The sequence below is a fragment of the Bombus fervidus genome, chromosome 7, assembly GCF_041682495.2.
Source record: "Bombus fervidus isolate BK054 chromosome 7, iyBomFerv1, whole genome shotgun sequence".
NCBI classification, from domain to species: Eukaryota; Metazoa; Arthropoda; class Insecta; order Hymenoptera; family Apidae; genus Bombus; species Bombus fervidus.
The window spans coordinates 11,750,714-11,770,138 of NC_091523.1; the positions used below are offsets into that span (position 1 = coordinate 11,750,714).

A 19,425-nucleotide genomic window follows, 5' to 3' on the forward strand; every position below is an offset into this window, starting at 1 on the left:
GAACGCAGTGAGAAAAGAAGCGGCCTTCGCTGTACGTCTCAACCATCGGCAGCTCGACGATTTTTGAGTGCCAACACGAAGAAAGAATAATTATTACACCAACGACACGATATTCGTTAACGAATTTTCTTTACACGAATTCTCGCGATTCTTTATCTTTTCGTTGCTATCCATAACTGACGATGTTAACGACAGACGTCGAACAATTTCTACGCGCTTTCATCGCCCAACTACCACATACCAATCAAAATAACATCGACATGGATGACACGAATGGGCAGAAAATTATCGTAACAAACACTATTACGAATATAGAAGTTTGATGTCACAATATCATCACCGACGTCTGTCGTATTAAATTAAATACATGTATCCGCAAATATCAATAAGATCCTCGTATCTGTATCCGGTTGAGAAATTCCCACTAACCTTCGCCAGGTTTCCGGTCAAGTCCACCAGCTGACGTGGCTCGCTTCTTGCTGCCATCGAGTTCTCTCTCGGAGGATCTCCTTGTCAACGGCTGTGCAGCCGAGAACATCATTACATTGGTGGTAGAAGTTGCGCGACGCGTTCCCCAGAAAGTGGAGCCACCGGTATCGGCTGGCTCCAACATCCTCGGTGTAGAACTTCCGAACGCAAACACGATGTGCGACCTCTCGTTCTTCTTCTTCGCCTCTATACGAGCTTCTCTCTCTTGATTCTTTCGGAGGATCGCCTCTCTTCTTTCTCTTTCCGCCTCGCATATCGCACGTTTTCTCTCCCCGACTTGGTTTCGTCTAAAATGAATATAAAACGAATATTTCTGCAGAAAGCAGATTTCGAACTAGAAGTTCTCAAGGTACGACGAGCTACGTGTACGAACGAGAAAGTACGTCTTCGTGTACACGTAATAGGCTGTTATTCTTTTTTTAGACGGGACGGAAAAGCGATTTTGCCGCGGGTGAACTTTATGCAGGTGTCGTGGTAATTTCCCGGGCTTCTCTGCGGCGGCGAAACAGTTTAGCCCGGCATCATATTAACCAGGTCAACTTATAACTTCGTAGAGAGCACGTAATCTCGTAAAGAGCGCGTTTAAACACATCAATGTGGTTCCGTGTCGGTTTAAATTCGCGTGTCATAGATTAAAAAAAACTACCCTCAAGGCATGCGCTCTATCGTTCGCAACTGGCTCGTATTAAATAACCCAATTTCAAACGCAAAGCCGGCTTAAACTCTCATCCTTTTCCCATTCGAGCGTAAGTTCACTTCGGCTTGTACCTTTTACTACAAAAAAAAAAAAAAAAAAAAAAGAAAAAAAGAAAAAGTGAATATAAAAAGATGAAAAACTACGCATCTGAAGAATTACGAATTTTCACGTATCAGTTATTAGTGAATATTAGTGAATTACTTCTGAGTAAACGAAAGAAAAGAAAGAAGAAAAAAAGAGAAAAGAAAGAAGAAAAAAAGAGAAAAGAAAGGAAGAAAAGACAAACCTGTCGTTGTCACGCGATTTGAGCTCGTCGATGCGCCTTCGACGTTCCTCTTCCCGTTGCTCCCGGAAACGTTGCGCGGCGAGAGCCTGCTGTCTCAGCTCTTCCAACTTCCGCTGCCGCTCTTCGTTTTGTCTCTCACGGACGAGCTTCGCCCTGTCCACGTCTTTCGCGCTTCCCGTCGACTCCCGTCCTGAGAACAACCGCGAAGACCGATTACTTCTTCTCGTCGTACGAGCTTCGCGTTCTGCTTGAAACACGTCGACGTTTACTTGTTTCCCAGACAGTTCTCGATAATAAAAGCGTAGTACACATTGCCCATTTAAACTCCGAAATCAATTTTAATGAAACTATTCCCAGTTATTTACAATCGATCGTACGCCACGAGACAAAAGATTGATTATTACAACTAGACAAAAAATTACAAGTTTTGGTGCCCATTCGATGTTTAAACAATCGAGGGAAAAATGTGAAAAACGAAAAGTCTCGACACTGCCCTTGAAAACGTGATACCTTCGTTCTCGCTAGGATGATCGCCATCGAGGGAGTCCTCGTCGTAGAGACTTTGCCGGCGCTTCACATCTGTCGAGAAGAAATCGAGAACATGTGCGTACGCACGTGAGATTCGGGTATTACGAGCAAAACACGCGTAATCACGACGCACTGCAAGCATACAGTTCTGCGGGTACACTGCAGCTACAAATACATGCCTTTAAAGCGGTCGACACTTTTCAAAATGACACAATTTAAACAAACATGCTTCATGCAGTCGACGTGATGTCTAGCGTATGATAGTTTCGGTAAGCGAATTTTCATCTCATTCCGATAGAACGCGTGTTAAACGTATTCGGTCCAAGTTAAGCCGTGAACCGAACGAAATTAAAGGAATACAATTAGGAGAGAAAAAGGTCAGAAATTGCGGTCTCCATGGGTATATTTTCTCGCGCAGATTCGATTACCACTACGAAGATAATCAATTTCCACGAGTAAACGCGAATATTCCTTTCCCACGGCGAGCAGCTGTTTTATCAGTTGGCAAAGAAGTGACAAGGCCGCATGAAATAAATTCTTTATTAGATTCCCTGTCTCTCTTCGTACGGTATTCCAGCTTCACCGACGTAACCCGTCCATTTTCTGTGATATCAACGTGTTTCTTTCGCCCGGATAATACGATTATTAAAAACAAGGTGCTGTAAAAAGCGTGTTTCGCACCTCGGGATGGAAACATTCGATTTATCGTTATGAGTTCACGTCGCGAAACCGTGTTCCTAGGTTTCTATACATAATGAAGTTATGAATGGAATTCTTTCTTTCTGTCTGTCTTAAAACACTGGGTGTAGAACGTGACTTTATATTAGATTACATCGAATGAGATTTATTACAAGTTTCTGATAAATAATTAAACACCAAGCTTAGGATAAATATCGTTCCAAATTCGAAAAAGGAATCGTTCATAGAATGTTTAGTTAATAATGGAAAGCTGAATAGTTGCAGATCTTTAAAATCTGCAAAAATTACTTCAACTCTTAACTAAAAAGCACGAATAGTTTTTTTTCAAAAAATTAAGCTGGATACTATTACAAGGAGTTATCGAAAGAAACAAGTTACACATGCGTAATTCAATAAAATATTAATTCCATAAAAATGCATCATCTCTCAAGACTTTTTAAATCTCTCTGCAAATTTCCTGAAAAGTTCAATACAATGAGAAAGTCAGTAAGTTTTATGATTCCTGTCGATGTGTTATATGTTCCATCGACTGAATCGTTTTTGTTAGTTCTCTCAATTTCCGTCAATGTGACATCAAACTATTAATAAAGGGAAACGCTCGAAGAAAGTTGGTCACACGCGTGTCTGTGAAAACTCGCAGCTGATGAATGCGGTCATTTCCAATTTCGACGGGGGATTACTATTAATAGGTACGCACTCGTTACGCGACGCATTAAATTCAGCGCAAACGTAGCGTCGAATTTGGCAAAGCACACTCCGTTATTTACCAAGCTGATTATTACCTGACGAATCGGGAGAGGCTTCGTCACCTCCGATTTGGGCGAACCAGTGCATCGTTTGTTCTGCGGAAGATAAATTCGAGGTTCGTTCCTATAGGATTCTTTGTTTAAATAGACTATCCCATCCCTGTAATTCCCATCGAAACGCGTCCTTGATTGCCGTGTTTGTTATATTTACTAGAGAACACTGCTGGGCATTGCTTCACACCGACCAGTTAAAAATATTTCAAGACATATCAGTTTAATTCAGTTTAGTTTAATTTATCTCTAATCTGTGAATATCTTTACGTGCAAATTCATATTTTTATTAATACAATTATAGAAATAGAATCTAGATGAAGTATCGTTTTACTTACTGCAACAACACTCAATTGCACAATTCAACTAATGTCATTAGTGAAATTTGACGGGCCACGAGTCAGAATTATTACCAATGTTAATAAATTTCCTTCGAAGTTTTGCAAACAAGTTACAAATCGTTAGATCTATCCTAATCGATGCGAAATTGTACAATTATAACAGAGAAGTTTGTAGGATCAAATTTGTAAATTTGTCAATTCGCTAATATAGAGTTGGCAAATTATTGTGCTAGAGGGTCCAGATATTATACTTTGCATATTTTATACATTTTTTGATATTATGCCTATTCCGTGAATTTTTGCAGCTTCAAATTTCCTTCAAATATAAAAGCATCAAAATTACCAGTTTATTCGTTTCGATAAAAATTAATTTAATCCCGGTGTGCCACTTTAGGTCGTTTCCGATCGAACTGTATTTTCATATCCTCGAGAAACTTCTTAAATTTGAGAAAAATACGGAAGAATCGTTATTGATACGCGTGAATTATCTCTCCAATTGTATGATAATTTTCTCGAAATATTAATAATTCTGTCCTCGGTTGAAACTAAATCAAGATTAAGACTTAAAAAATTCGGAGTGCGCAGGTTTAATTCAAGAAAATCCCTAAAGCTGGCGCACCGAAGAGACGAACTCTACTCTGCTTCATGCCATGCGAAAGTACATAATTCCAAATTCAGATTTAATCTTCTTTCATAAAAAAATATATATATATTCTAGAATCAGACGGATGAATGGTATGGGATACGGTGAAAACAAAAAAAGAAAAAAAAGAATGGGATAGGGAAAAGGAACGAACATTTGTACATCTGATATTCATAATTAAAAAGAACGTAAAATCTCACAAATATTTCCCAAAGTTTTTTTTATCGTTCATGAAGAATAACGACATCGGAACAGATGGGATCAGCGAGAGAATTTTCATGATGGAAACCTGTTCAAAGCTTGCGCATCGACCTTTGAAAACGAGAATTTTAATTGTGTCTTCTCTAATGATGCACGGTCACAGATTTGTTGTTGCGAGGATCGTTAGTTACAACCCTGCTCGCTTATTTTCGACATTTGGCGACGATTTGCATTCGATGAAGTGAGAAAGAGATGGAGAGACAGGGGGATGTTTCATCCAACATCGATTCTTCCGTCGGCTGATTGCAAATGCCGTGAGGCAAAAACGCGGCAGCCATCGACTATAATTGATAATTGGAAAACGGACAGCGGCGATGAATGGACGACGCATTATTAGAAAAAGGCATACGAGAGCCGCGTTCTTTGGTTAAGCGATCGCAGCTCGATAACCGTCTACAGAGAATAGCAAATGGAAATGGAAGAGCTCGTGTTATCACGTGGTCAATTATATCATTGGAAGTTGTTTAAATCCTCCGCATTCCGTCCCCACCTTTCCAACGATTCGTATTATCAAGACTGGCTGTTTATCGCTCTGGTAGACTCCATTCTTTTCAACTGTTGCGATAATAATAGCCGATTGCATATCGACGCGATGCAATGGAAAGAACGAATGATCGGGAAGAGCTGAAAAAGGATAGGCGCACGACGTTGCTGCTCCTCGTAAAATGGAATTACATTCGATTATTGATCGCACAGAGCCCCTGATGTATTCTGATTAATTGCAGTTCGCGTAGCTTATTTTCGCGACCTCGCGCTGCTTAAAAAAAAAGAATGCGAAAGGCGAGGGAAGAGATGACCGGGAAGCTCGCAGGAGGTAGTTTGATTCGTTTCCATCGAACGTCAGGTAGAGGGAAACTGCTGCTACCTGCCGATGTTGTTTCCGGCTGCTGATTGCAAATGTCAGAAAAGAGGAAAAGGCGTGAGAGCGAAAGGGGAGGGACACACAGAGAGAGAGAGAGAGAGAGAGAGAGAATGTGTAACTTGGTGGACCGCTTCGTGGAAGCCGTTGATGGTAATTGGACGTTTCATTAGCAATGCGGATGCGGAATCGAGCGAGAGGGAGTGAGACATTGCATGAACAGGAGGAGTTACCGGTAGAGCGATAGAAACAGGCGGGGAACGTACGCCTGGAAAGCCAAAAGGGGAAACAGGGTGAAAGCGTTTCGACGTTACTGATAATGTTACGGATATAAAGTTCTGTCGGATGCGGTCTCGAAAAAGGAGAGGGTTGTCGATGGAATTCGTGTCAACGGATTACGAAAAAACGAAAGAAAAAGATGGCATATTGAAAGACTGCACTCTAAGTACGACACGTAATTAATATCAATGCTCTACTTTTCATGGGAAGTATCGATTGCGCGTTACCGGAATCAAAAACATTTGCATCGAGTCCTTATTAGAAATTGGAGGAACTCGTTGGATATTCGAGTATATAAATCAGAGTGATTATGCGAAAGAGGGAAAAAAGGAGGAAAGATGAAGAGGAAAAAAAGAGAGGAAAAAAGTTGCGAAGAAAAAAAACTTTCGACGATGATTTTAAATTACAGCGGTCTCGAGTCACAATGGGTTCCGCTTTCCGCGAAAACGGTCGAAAAACGTCGAGAGGCCCTCGGCGGTGGATATACACACGTCGGCTCTGTTAATCTTCCGTCGCCTGGAAGTGAGTCGGAAAACAATAGAAATCCAGCCTTTTCATCGGGTTCCGTAGGCCGCGTTGGAATTGAAATTTCGCTCTGAAGAAACCCAATTGTGGACCGAAAGCTCTGGAATCCGCGATAGTTTCCAGCCATTTCTGAAAGCATTTCCCTTATCTCTACGGGAACGTTTCACTGCAGATTTAGAGCTTCACCGGAAGCTACCAATCTTTCAATGGATACTAGCCCGCAATCTATGATTGCAAACTTATTACTCGATCGAGAACCGATTTTGTCTTCGTACAGCCGACCGTTTCGTTACTTTATCAACGATTTTAAGTTCGTTGAAAGTTCGATGAGACGCCGAACTTCTCCGATCTTTTCTCAATTCTGTGCTCGTCTCGATGAAAAATTAAAACCCCTAATCGTTTGCTAACAATTAAAAGGATGAATCTTTACAAAGTACGAGCTTATGCGAAAATAGGTCGACAAATAAACCCTGGCTATGATCGATGCAGTAAAAGGTAAATGCAGTCCCCTTAAATAAACTATATAAGTTGTGACTATTTAGTTTTTTTTCTGTGTTTTTTCTTTTCTTTTTTTTTTTTTTTTAGTTGACTACCTTCGCGAAGAAGCAATTTCAGAGAGTGCAAATAAAAAGGTACGCGTGTTCTTTAACCGAGCGACAGAAAGACACGCTATTTTCTTCCGTGGAAAAAGAAATGACAAAGAATGCATTGCCAATTGAACACCCGTATACACTGGCCTATTGTTGTTGTCAATAGGAATGCGCTTCGCTGAATCGCTACGTTACAATGCAACGTAACGCTGCATGAAACAACGTAGCGGGTGTTATCTTGGATCTTCAGAAGGTGGAAAATGCATACGTGCACACAAAAGCCTTTTCCCAATCCCCTTCTTTCCCTCTCTTCAGACACCTCTCTTTGGGTAATATTCCGGAATACTTTCACGCAAATTATTTCCAGTTACAATGGCCGCTGGATTCGAAATTTTTATTCAAAGAGGAAACCAATTTGACGCAAATAGATACCATATCAAAATGATATCGAACAAATTTATGCATCGAAAATCCTAGCTGTGTCCATTCCGAAATTCGGAATTGCTTCAATCATAAATCCATCTTGATAGATAAACGCAGTGTATAAAAATGTTCCATCGGAGATGTTGAAAACGATAATTCGGTCATATCGGACTATAACTCGTTGAAATGCGGTTCTTTAGGTCAATATGTTCCTATTTCCGCACTGGCAAGGTCGCAGAAGTATCTCACAGGCTGTACGTTGAAAAATCTGTCAGTAGATACAGGCAAGGGACTCTGTTAATCTTCCAACGTTAGGAAGTGGGTCGGAAAACAATAGGAATCTGTTCTACCCATCTACCTTGGCGCATCGTTCTTACTATTTTTCTGTGCTCGTGGCACTTCTCGAGTCGACTGCCTCTCCACTTCAACCACCTTTTCTTCTATCCTTGCTCCTTCAGCTATTCCTCTCTTCTGTCGCATCGGTATAATGCTCAAGCTACTTCTCGAGTAATATATACACAATACCAAGAAGTATCCGCTTCTTTTCACGAATACAAGCCAATGATCGGTGATTTATTACGTGTATAAATTAATTTCGCCCCCTTTTAAATAAAATTGGAATTTTATTCGTAGTCTACGTGTATATGCATAAGCTAATTATGTAATATACAATATAATTACGGATCATGTGAATAAGGTGATTATACGTCACAAATAAATTACGTGTAAATAATGATAAATTGTTACAATACAATATCATTACAGTACTAAAAAGTAGTTATTACAATTGGATAAATCTAAAGCAATAAAATTAATTTACATAGCCAATTATCATCGGTCTGTCCGGCGCTCGAGATTCGTCATTTTCGTTTTTAACGTCATTGCGTTAAGAATCATCCTGCTTTTAATATCTCGTGACACTCAACGCTGTTCGTTTATTATTTCAATCGAATTCAACGACATCTCATCGACTAGCTAACTATTGAAATTGCAAATTTCAAACATTTAATTTTCCTTCTTGACAATGGGCAACGATTGGAAATTCAACGATTTTAGAAATGGAATGAATCGCACGAATGAGAAAACGCGAGAAACATACGCCTGCGGATGCGAACCCGGTAGCAACGGCCTTGAGCTATGTTAAAGTAGCTTCTATTCGCGGAGCACCCGTGAATTCGTTGAATTCAGTTTCACCCGGTCGGCACACATGTGCACACGTTTAAATGCAATGCGTCGAGTGGCTCGTATTCCATTTTAATGGAGGCTCGCCGACAGTCTGTTGGTGACGATCGAAATTGTCCTGCTTTCTCGTACTAGCGCCACCAGAGTGTTCTACTAATATTTAACGAGCGAACGAGCCTCGCGTGTGCAACGATTCCGTGCGACTTTGTTTCTGTTTTTGACCTCAAGCACTGATAATTGTCCTCGCGTTTAACACCTGGCTGAATATTCCGCGAGCACACCTCTAATAACGTTATCGGCAAAACAAAATCCTTTAATTTTCCCTACCCCCTCATCTACCACCCCTTTATCGCATCTCCGTGGAAATATCGCGGGTATACAATGTACGAACTGCCAGAGGGTAAAATTTGTATTATGTATGATAAAACACATACAGGTTGACTCCACGGCGGAACCGACGAACTTTAACAGCATGTCCAGAATATTATTTTAAGTAAAAAATGTTACATAACCATGGTTCCATTTATTTAGGTCTCTACTTCAGCTTCGTTTAATTGTTTATTTGCAATTCTACGAAATTGCATTTAATTCTACTGCGAGCAACCGAGTACTCACGGGTATCCATTTCTATATTGCTTTTAAGAATTGGTTACGTTCCAGTGAAAATATTGCGAAATCGCTCCGGATCCTTGTTCTCAGATATTATAAAATAGAAATTTATATGCAAGTTTGAAATTTGGATATTGTGTATCAAAGTTCAAATTTATTTATGCACTCGTTGGATAACAATAGCATCTTGGTTGCCTGTATAAGGATTAATCTTTTTCTACCAGGTGTATCGAATCAAGCGTGCATGAAATGAAAAACATGATACACATCAACAGTTTGATAATTAGCATTGTCGATATTCGATGGATGCTGTAAATGGAAACAGGATTACTTAACAATACATGTACATTATAGCTGATTATTACGGATTATATATTAATACATCTTCCATATCTGAAGAACGAACTAGAATCAGCCAATGATGCACGTAACATTTTTACTTGGAATAACATTCTGAACACGCTAACGAAATTTGTTATTCGCCAGGAAACACCCAGTATACATATAACGATTAATTACCTGAGTTTGCTGCCATGGATCGTTAATCTCTTTGCAGTATTTAACACGCAAAGAGTGGCTCTATTTACATGTGCGTTTCCACTTTGCGGACGTTTTTGATTAGAAACGCTTTTGTCGCGATCTGTCGTCGAATCGAAAGTTCGAGCGAGTAAACATTTGGAACAAATCTCTCAAGGCTCACTGGTGGAACGAATTTTTCAGGCCTGTGTACGGTCACTGATATTTCGGTATTCTTCCAAACAAACGCACACGTTATTATCAATTTCATGAACGCTTCTGTCACAGTTGATTAAACTTTTGGCTTTTCGAGCGCGAGCTGAGATTTGCGGCGAAGATCAGTCGGTAGGATTAAAACGTTATTAAATCCATTTGCCGTTTCACAGTGTGTGCAGATATTGCGTTTGTTATCTGGCGTTGACCAGAAACGTATGGATCCACGATGTGGATTCCACATTCATAGATCGATACGCGCGACGATTTTTTATTCGACTCCACGAGTGCGTCTCGTCGTATGACGCTTTTCATTTTCCACAATGGAAAACGACATCGTTTTTTCTATTTATTTCTGTCCAACTTTCTATGTATTTTCCTTTCGGTCGTATTTGAATCGCATATTCACCAGATACGTTTCGATTCGAAGATGGCGAAGACTGAGAATCATCTTGAAAGACAACCCGATTTCTTAGCTGGATAATTCAGGAGGAAATTATTATATTTCATAACGATCACTCAACCGAATATCTCGTCAAAGCTTTGCTTTACTGTCGCTTTTTAATAGAAAATAACAACGACGAGCTTCGTACCAGTTTATTTGGAACGAACGGCTCCTATTCACGAATTTACAGCCACTGATCAACGAGAAAGACTATCCGTGGCTGTTGTGCGATAGTAGCGTTGCAACAGGAATATTTGCCAGAAGCTTCCGCGATAAAAGGGAAACGAAATGATACTTCTCCGACGTCATGCTATACGAAATCCTAAATGGCCTTTCCTAACTAACACGTATACGTTTATATAAGTATGAACGATCATGCATGGAGTGTACAAAATTCTCGTAATATTCGTGGAAACGTGTGCGGACGAGATAACAAGAAAAAGAAGAGAAGCGATATAGCATGGCAACGATTTTGATCGATTGAATACAGTCGTGCCATGATTCTAATATATCGTGGCGATTCGTCAATTTTTGATTGCTTACCCTTCGTGAGAGAGTGGCGATTGTGTGCAGAACTGGACCTTTGGTTAGTTTCCTCAGAAGCGGCTCCAGCTGTAACAAAATTATTTGTTTTAGTTCACCGACTATTATTACATCGTTCAATATGACGATTCGAGTTTTAGCGCAATTAAAGAGCGATAGACGGTTTGTATCGATTAAAGTACATGCGAGCCTGATTTTTTATTAATAAGTGCATTAACGTAAATTAACAATTACAACGACTGTAATATATATAAAGACTCGACTGATGTAATCAATCTCTGGAATATTAAAAAAAATATTAATAACATTAGTTATATTAATCAAATTAACGTAACGATGAAACAAATATTATTCGTTTTTTTTACAAAATCTTGTGGTTTTGTCACCTATTTTCAAAAGACTATCTTCTATCTACCTTCGAATCTATCAGGTTGTTCATCTTTCAATTATTCCATATTAGAATTCTTTTCTTTCATCGTCAGAACTTATATTTTCCCCATCAGGTGTTCAATTATTGCTTTTTAAGATGAAGAAACAGACTGTCCAATTTATAATTTTTCAGACGAAAATTCCACCAGAAACTAGCTTACAGAGTAAAGTTTATTACAAATTCTCTGTTGATACTCGGTTTCCTTTTCACCCTGTTAGGTCGCATGTCTCTAAATGTCGCCAAGTGCTATGCTTGCGTCGACCACTCGTGGCTAACTATTCATCAAAGTTACTCGTGAAAGAGAGAGTGAGTGAGTGTGTGTGAGAGAGAGAGAGAGAGAGAGAGAGAGAGAACGTAGAGAATAGCTGCCTTTATGCCGGAGCATCCATTGACTCTGCATATAAGGCTAACTATCACGATGCCTGCGTCTTTCGCCCACGTTGCTAACAAGCTTATTAACTGTGTCTTCATTAATCCCCTCTCCTTCCAAGCTGCTAATAAACACTTTCAACGGAGAAATTCAGCTTTCCGGCAGACAGACCGCGAGCCACGTTCCAATTATTTTTCCACCATGTGAAATTAGCCATGTAAATATCGTCGGGAACGTTTTTACGCAACCTGCGCGCTAGTTTCGTTTTTATATATTGTACATACGTATATTGTAAGCTGATGAAACGGTTACCCAACGACGTAACAGTTTTCACTCGTCACTTTCTCCGCTGCGTTCTTCCATTGTGAACGCCGTTGCTCTCGATCGGTAATCGTCGCAAATCATTTCCAAGTACTCTGCCAATTTCTATTTGCTAAACATTTTGCTCGTGTTATACAAGGCACTTGTACATTCTATATACATCGCCGGTGTTTATGCAAATTCATAGTTTTATACATTATATACTTGAAGAAGTGGAATTTTAATAGAGATTTCTCACTCGTTAAATATCAGTAATTGTGCGTCGCACAACAGGAGGCACATTGAAAAGAATGCGCAGATCTGATTGACTACATCCTAGAAAAACTTATTTTCTTCGATGTAATTTTTAAAATAAAGCACGCGTTATTTTCCTTATTAACCAGGATAAACAAACACATTTATAAATTTGTTATCTATATATTACAAATTGCATAGAAGGGAAACATACAGACTATGTCTCTTGCTTTCATGCCTCGAGTGCATTTTCTTTGAAGGACAATATTTTAAAAATCTTATACATGTATAGTATGTTCTTGCATATTACATGCATTCTCTATGCCATCAAAATAAATAATAAATATCAAAATAAATACATAAAAATTCCAAATCTGGCTGTACCATGCAAAGAATCCATACTACTCTCCCCACCTTTAAGTTCTCTTTAAAAAAGAAACTACAACCATTATATTTTCTTAAAGCGTTAAATACAAGCCTCTGATTAGAAGATAGCTGTCGAAGCCGGTGGTTTCAAGGTTTGTAGCGTATAATAACGTAATTTCGTTGAACAGGTTACACTTCGCGGGTCATTTCTCTGGCAATCGATTCGGGGTTTCGTACTCGTTCACGCGTGTATATCGCTGGCGAAAACGATCCGCTGACGCGTTCAACATTTTGCACATCGTCCAAGGGTGTGTTGTACGTACAGCGAAATCAGAAAACGGTCAATTGATCGGGCTACCATGGATACGAGTTGTTCGATTCAATCGATCTCGATCGTTTGTGAAACGAGCTTCTCCGCATAGCGTAGCACACTGCATAAACTCCGTGTAATCGCCAAGGATTTTGTCGCTAAAAGTTAATTATGCGATTTTGTGCCACGCTCGCGCAAGTTAATAGTCTGTTAGGCGATTCAGCGAACATTAAACATTAATTAATTTCCGTTCTGGCCGTGGCCATGTCGATGTAGCCATCATGGTGAAACCACCCCCCTTTATAAAATTCCCATGAAACAGGAAAGCCTCGTTCTTGTCCATTGAAATTTCGTTACCAAAGATACGATGTTCATCGATGACCATACAGAAATAGGTTAGTTTATCGAAAATGAACCACGTTAGTCGAACAACCCTTTTGTATACAAATGGAGAGCAGGTGGAAACGATATAATGTGATTATAAATTAGAATTTTAAAAGACAACCGGTCGGTATAGCCGTGTCGTGTACGGAGTACATTTTGTGTGGAGACAACTTGAATTTTGAACTGCAAAAAGTATCTGCGAATTAATATTCTTACAATCTTTCATCGAATCTACATGGAATTAAGTACTTCTCATTTCTTACTGAACAACAGTTGTCAATAATTGTATTAACAAAAATTGAAGGGCTCGTAATAGAAACAACCTTGGACTTTGCCCATGCTTGTACTTTTCCAAGAAAATAATAGAAGATTTTTGTGTCTTTAAGTTCTGTTGTTTGATAGATGTCAATCTTTCTTAATAAGATATTGACTGTGCCATACAATTGCTGTAAGTGTATTTGTACTTATATCGTAGAACAATTGCATTTTATTAAATCATGAAGTTATGGGTCTCGTGACCATAGGCTGTTTTAGCAAAACCAGTTCAGTTTCCTTGGACAGTAAGTCAAGATCAATCATATCGATTCTACCATGTTGTGAGTTTTTCTTTCGTCAGCTAAAACCTAAAATAAAAAACGTGGAGAAACTTGACGACATTTTGTTACGAGTCTCTCAATTAACTTGTAGTTATCGAAGATTAGGATGCGTGGTTTTAAAAGAAACAGCAAGAAACAATTCTTGCAGAGATCCTTAAGCTCTCCAAAAATGTCTCCGGCTAATGTTTCAATATTCAAAAGTAACTCCTGATTTTATCACCGCGCTATATCGTTTCCACATATAGGATCTGCATGCAGGTGAGCTCTGCGGTCGAACACGACGGCGAACTTCGACATTTCTATCCTTGGCCAGTTCTTCTCCGCCATTATCCGGGGAAGTTCGCCAAGTCAGTGGTGCGGAAGTCGCCTGCGTCGTGAACGACGAAGAAGATTGATCATTTCGTCGAGGGATAAATCGATTGGCCGGAAATTGACGGAGAATTTAACGAAATATTATCCTGAGTGATAGTCCATAAATAAATTTGTACTTGGAAAGGACCAACTAACAACTAGTTTCCCAGGACAGATTAATAATACAATTCGTCCTGATTATAATTTCCTACGTATCACATATCCGGATAGAGTTCAGGGTGGATATATGAAAACATTCGTGTATAATCGGGGCATTCGTCTATTTGCTATGAATCCCTTTGATGATGCCAATTTTGCTTCTCGACAATTCCCTCGCTAATGATTGTGACAATTGCTCGTGTTATTATGTTAATTCGTCGAATAAACTGCTAGAATTTTCATCAACACTAGGGTAACAGCTAAGTGACCGTTTAACCTAAATATGCGTATTATTCTTGCAGAAGTACGATGGAGGATAATTTTTGTATCTATTCGAAGAATTTTAGAAATGTTGTTATTATTTCCCTCGAACAGTTGGAGTACTAAATTAATAAAAAAACAATAATACAACAATTTAATTGATATATCCTATTTTAAGTCTTTCGATTGAAATATTAAATTAACGATAGACTAAACTTTGGTTTATATACATTTGATTTAAATTCCAAACAGAAGAGAAATGCTGTTTCCTTTAAAAACATCGTAAACAAGAAACTCAGGATATCTGAGTAAAATCATAAGTTAAGCGTTCTAAATGCTGCTGCAATAGCACGGAGAACTTTGTTATCCTGGCGCTTAATACATTGTCGAAACGAACGTACAGATAGCAGCCAAGTTTCTGGAACTTGAATGCACTCGTTCGACTGTGCAACTATGGATTTCCTACTGGGAGCTATCAAAAATATTTGCTGGCACGTCTGCGGGAGAATTAACGCGTTGCAGCTATTACGCGAGGGCGTAAATGATGCCGGCGTAAATTGGAACTGGGCTAGGCCACGATAATGACTCGACTCTCGACGCGTTAAATATTACCAACACGATGCTACAAGGAACTTTACAGCAGCCAATGAAGTTTAAAAATTTATATACTTATTCCAGATGAGTTTCTTGATTTACGAATCGCGACACATTGGACATTCGGTTATTCAGTCCGGCTTTAACCGACTGCGATCTTGCTTTGGATTAGGGATCGTCATCAAACTTGGAAACTTAAAGAAAACGTTAACTTAGAATTCTATTCCTTCAGAAAACTTTTCAGCGAAGTACGTATTGAAGTGAAGAAAATCACCATTGGTATTTCAGAGCGCTAATTTCGAAATTAATAAGAGCAGGGGATTTATTATGGGTAGAAAAATGGATCCAAACTTTTGATCAGTATTAATACACCAACACACCAATATATATATATATAAAATAATGAATATACATGTGTTCATTTTTTTCATTAACCGGTAAATGATAAGAAATATATATTGCCGCAGCAACTAGTCAGAGGTGTTCAGTTCCATACAAGCCGGATAAGCGAGACTCCACTGAATCCCTAGACAAATGGAAATCGACGTCGAACGAAGTAGGGAGACTTTAGAGAAAAAATCGTTTTATCGAACTCGGCTCTTTAGCTGAGTTTCTCGTCTAAGCGCTCGTCGCCCCTTTCTTCGTCTCCGTATCCTTTGAGAAATCGTTCTTCGGTCGATCTCCCATCCACCGTACGGAGATCCAAGCTATTAAAACGTCACTATCGTGGATCGCCGTGGCACGATAATGAAAACTGAGAGCTCGTAATTCCGACGAAGGCTCGGCAGTAATTTCAATGGATGGATGAAGGAGATTATTACTCGTGCGAGCGAACAAGCCGCCATTAATAGTCGGTGTGGCTCAAGTCGCGCGAATGGTTGTCTCTAAAGAGAGTATCCTCGTCAGAAGGATAACCGGGTGGCACAGTACGGCGTGGCATGCAGTGGACAAAAATCGAAATAATCCACTGTTCGATGATATTATCCGTTTGTAAGTAAATAATATAAAAGATGCAAAGAGTAATTCCACAAAAAGTCGACAGAGGACTAGTAAACATCGTTTGCACACCAAAATCTAGTCACTTGAAAATTAGTCGTTCGTTATACATTCTTGTTTGTTAATTCTTTTTAATCAGTGTTCGTTATACTTTAAATATGGAAAATTATAGTAAAGATACGTATAACTTTAATTGGCAATTAAAAAATTTCTGTCTCTCTTTAAAGTGCGATTTAAAAAGAATGGTTCAAACCATCCTGCAATTTTGATTGTTCTGCGTCAGAAAGATATTGTATTACATTGCTACATAATCCTTTTCCGCTACAAACTGGTACACTGCGCGTTCTTTATTTCTTTCAGTGAAATCCACTCGTAATCTCGACTTGCATCAAGAGTGAATTTCTGATCACATTTGTTCCGAGAAAAGTTTAAAAGTTACACAAAAACTCTGTTCTTTACTAAATGTCAGCACAATATCTGACAGAACAGAATGGAAGTATAAATTATTTCTACATAACACTTATGCAAAAATGGAGAGATTTCCTCAAACGATATCGTGTGTAGTTAGACAAAGAAACAAATATTCAAGCTGTTTCAACTGAGCTAGAAAGAAGGAAAAATACTAACAAAGATTTGATAAACAGACTTTTACCCACCTCGGATCCTCTGATTATTAAATTTCCGGAAAATGTACATATTCAGATTATATGCATTTCTTTTTTATCTTTGTCCCAAATCCTCATTCAAATGCTACACTGTGGAACGTGAGAACGTGGGCTGCGAATGAGGCGAACGTGGGCTGCGAACGTGCGAACGTTGCCTGCAAACGTGCGAACATGGTCCGTGAATTGTGATTTTTGCCCAAAATCCTCATTCAAATGCCGCACTGTGGGTGGGTGAAACTTTTCTCGAAGGTAGCATCACGTTTTATCAACCGTTCATTACGTCCATGTTCACGTCCATGGTTAAAACTTCCTTTTGTCTGGATGCATTCTCAAAGAATGGAAATTAATGTCGGCGCCTAGTATAGGTAGATTCATTTACTGCAATGAATAATACGGCAACAGCGCGATACACGAGTCATCTTTTTGAAAGGGTCGTTCATGTGCAATTTGTGTTTATTCAATTTGAACATTCATTATCAGTCGAGACCGGCTGATTGTTTCGGCAAGAATATAACGAATAACGAAACAATATTGGACAAATAATGTCGATCGAAATGGTTTCGGCAATAAAGCGTTTTCGACGAGAATAACGCGATAGGAATGAAACTGGTCCTTGAAAAAGAAAAAGAAAAAAAAAAACCAGTTTTATAGCTGTTAAACGGCCCGATGGTGATGAAAGCGTTGGGTTTGTAGTCGAGGATGCATCGTGTCACTTTAAAAAGAGATGTACCGGTTGGTATGAACACGTCAAAAATCGAATCGAATCCACCGAGGAAATTGATATCACTTTCACGTGTGAATGCATAAAGGAAACAACGAGTAGAGTGGCATGGATCGGCGTAAAACACGGTAGAAAGATCACAGAGTAGTATAAGAGAACACTCAGAGGAATAAACACGATACACGAAGCCACTCGTATAACGAGCACGTTCGTTTCAACTTCCGGTCTCCGCATGAACACCCTTGCGAAGCATTTTGGCGGTGCTAAATAATCTTCTGATTTACTGCCTCGTGCCGCGAATAGCAAATAATAGTCACCTCGCGTTGCTCCAGTTCGCTTTTGCACGAAGCACACGAAAGGCGCTTCTGACGTTCTACCTTCCGGAATTAATATCCCGCTACGAGGATGTTTAACGACACTGAAATAATTTGGTGAAATTAAAACTTTCCTTTGCCCCTTGTTCGTTTTCGCTCCCGTGCGCGAATTGAACTACGCGTATCTGCTACCAAGAGTTTCAAGTCAACATTTAGGTATTTGACTCTTTTATTTTTTCTTTTTTGTGTCTCGCGCAATCAACGTCTCTCGGATTTTTACGAATCAGAAAATGCAAAAAATTCCAATTCTCATACAGTGACTGGAAATCGTGAAATTATATTAGACTGTTAAAAATGTTCGTAGCGCGTTTGACAGTTGATATACAGTAGCACACAAAGTTTAACTATAAGCGGTTGGATGCCATAATTTTATAAAATGGGATTGTATTGTATCGATGAAAGCAATAAATATAATATATCTTGTAGAGCAGACGACTGCCAGAAACGTGATGAAATATATCTAATACAAAAGCTACTATACACAACTATACACACAAATAAATTACTTAGCAACTTTAAAATTACAATTTGTCTACTACTGTATTTGATGGATTTCGAGAAAGCACGATCAAACGAAATACCAAGTTTTATCTCTTTACTTACAAAGTTTTCAGTCTTTAACGAGTTAACGCTGAGTTTCGTATATCGAGAAAGATTAGGAAAAAACATGAATTTTACCAGAAATGTATAATTTCGTACATTGTACGTGACATAGTCACACTCATTTATTCCGGCGCTTACTTAAACGAAGCAAAATCTACTTGAAGAATTTCATCGTTGAACAGAATTTATCGATAAATAGTTGTTTGAGAGAGAACTCGTGAATAGCGGAGAAAGAAATATTTGAACAGTAGAAATAAACGTGCGAATGAAGAAAGGAGAAATACAGTAATAAATAAATACAATAATATTAGCCTGACTTTAAGAAGCGATCACCAAGAAGCTATAACTTTCACGTAGGCAAGTTGATACACTTTTTACAATATACTCTCAATAACTGCTTTTTAATAAATGAACTATCCCTTTGTGAATCACTTTCATTGTGCCCGCGGTCAAGAAACGTCCTTGATTATAACAAATCTCACTTTAATTTTCACTGTATATTTACGTGTTCCAACACCAATAGCATGGAAACACTTTCAATTTCAAATTGAAAGAATCTAGAAAAGAATTAAAAAGAAAATTGTTCGAATATAATAATCTAAAGAAGAGGCAACGAAGTGTTTCACGAAGCCCATAAATGTCAGTTAAAGCCGATCCTCGGTGATCCTGGTCGAGCAGCAAGCTCGTAATTCTCGTGGCACGACAACGGCTCGCGCTCCATAAATTCCTGTCGTAGACAAAAGGATCTCTTACGGTGTACCCGAG

At 39.0% G+C, this 19,425-nt stretch overlaps 1 protein-coding gene across 26 annotated transcripts in view; it reads right to left on the reverse strand.

Moving 5' to 3' along the window:
• The window catches only part of LOC139989441 (uncharacterized), a 207,709-nt gene that overhangs the window by 13,742 nt on the left and 174,542 nt on the right, over positions 1-19,425 (reverse strand). For 12 of the 26 annotated variants that reach the window (XM_072007863.1, XM_072007875.1, XM_072007865.1 and 9 more), the window contains 5 exons: positions 10,926-10,994; positions 3,482-3,541; positions 1,983-2,051; positions 1,473-1,662; positions 430-776 (listed from right to left, as the gene is read on the reverse strand). In XM_072007863.1, the coding sequence (XP_071863964.1) occupies positions 430-776; positions 1,473-1,662; positions 1,983-2,051; positions 3,482-3,541; positions 10,926-10,994 (735 nt within the window). The remainder of the gene's footprint in view (positions 1-429; positions 777-1,472; positions 1,663-1,982; positions 2,052-3,481; positions 3,542-10,925; positions 10,995-19,425) is intronic. The other 14 variants (XM_072007869.1, XM_072007871.1, XM_072007868.1 and 11 more) reach the window with 3 other exon arrangements.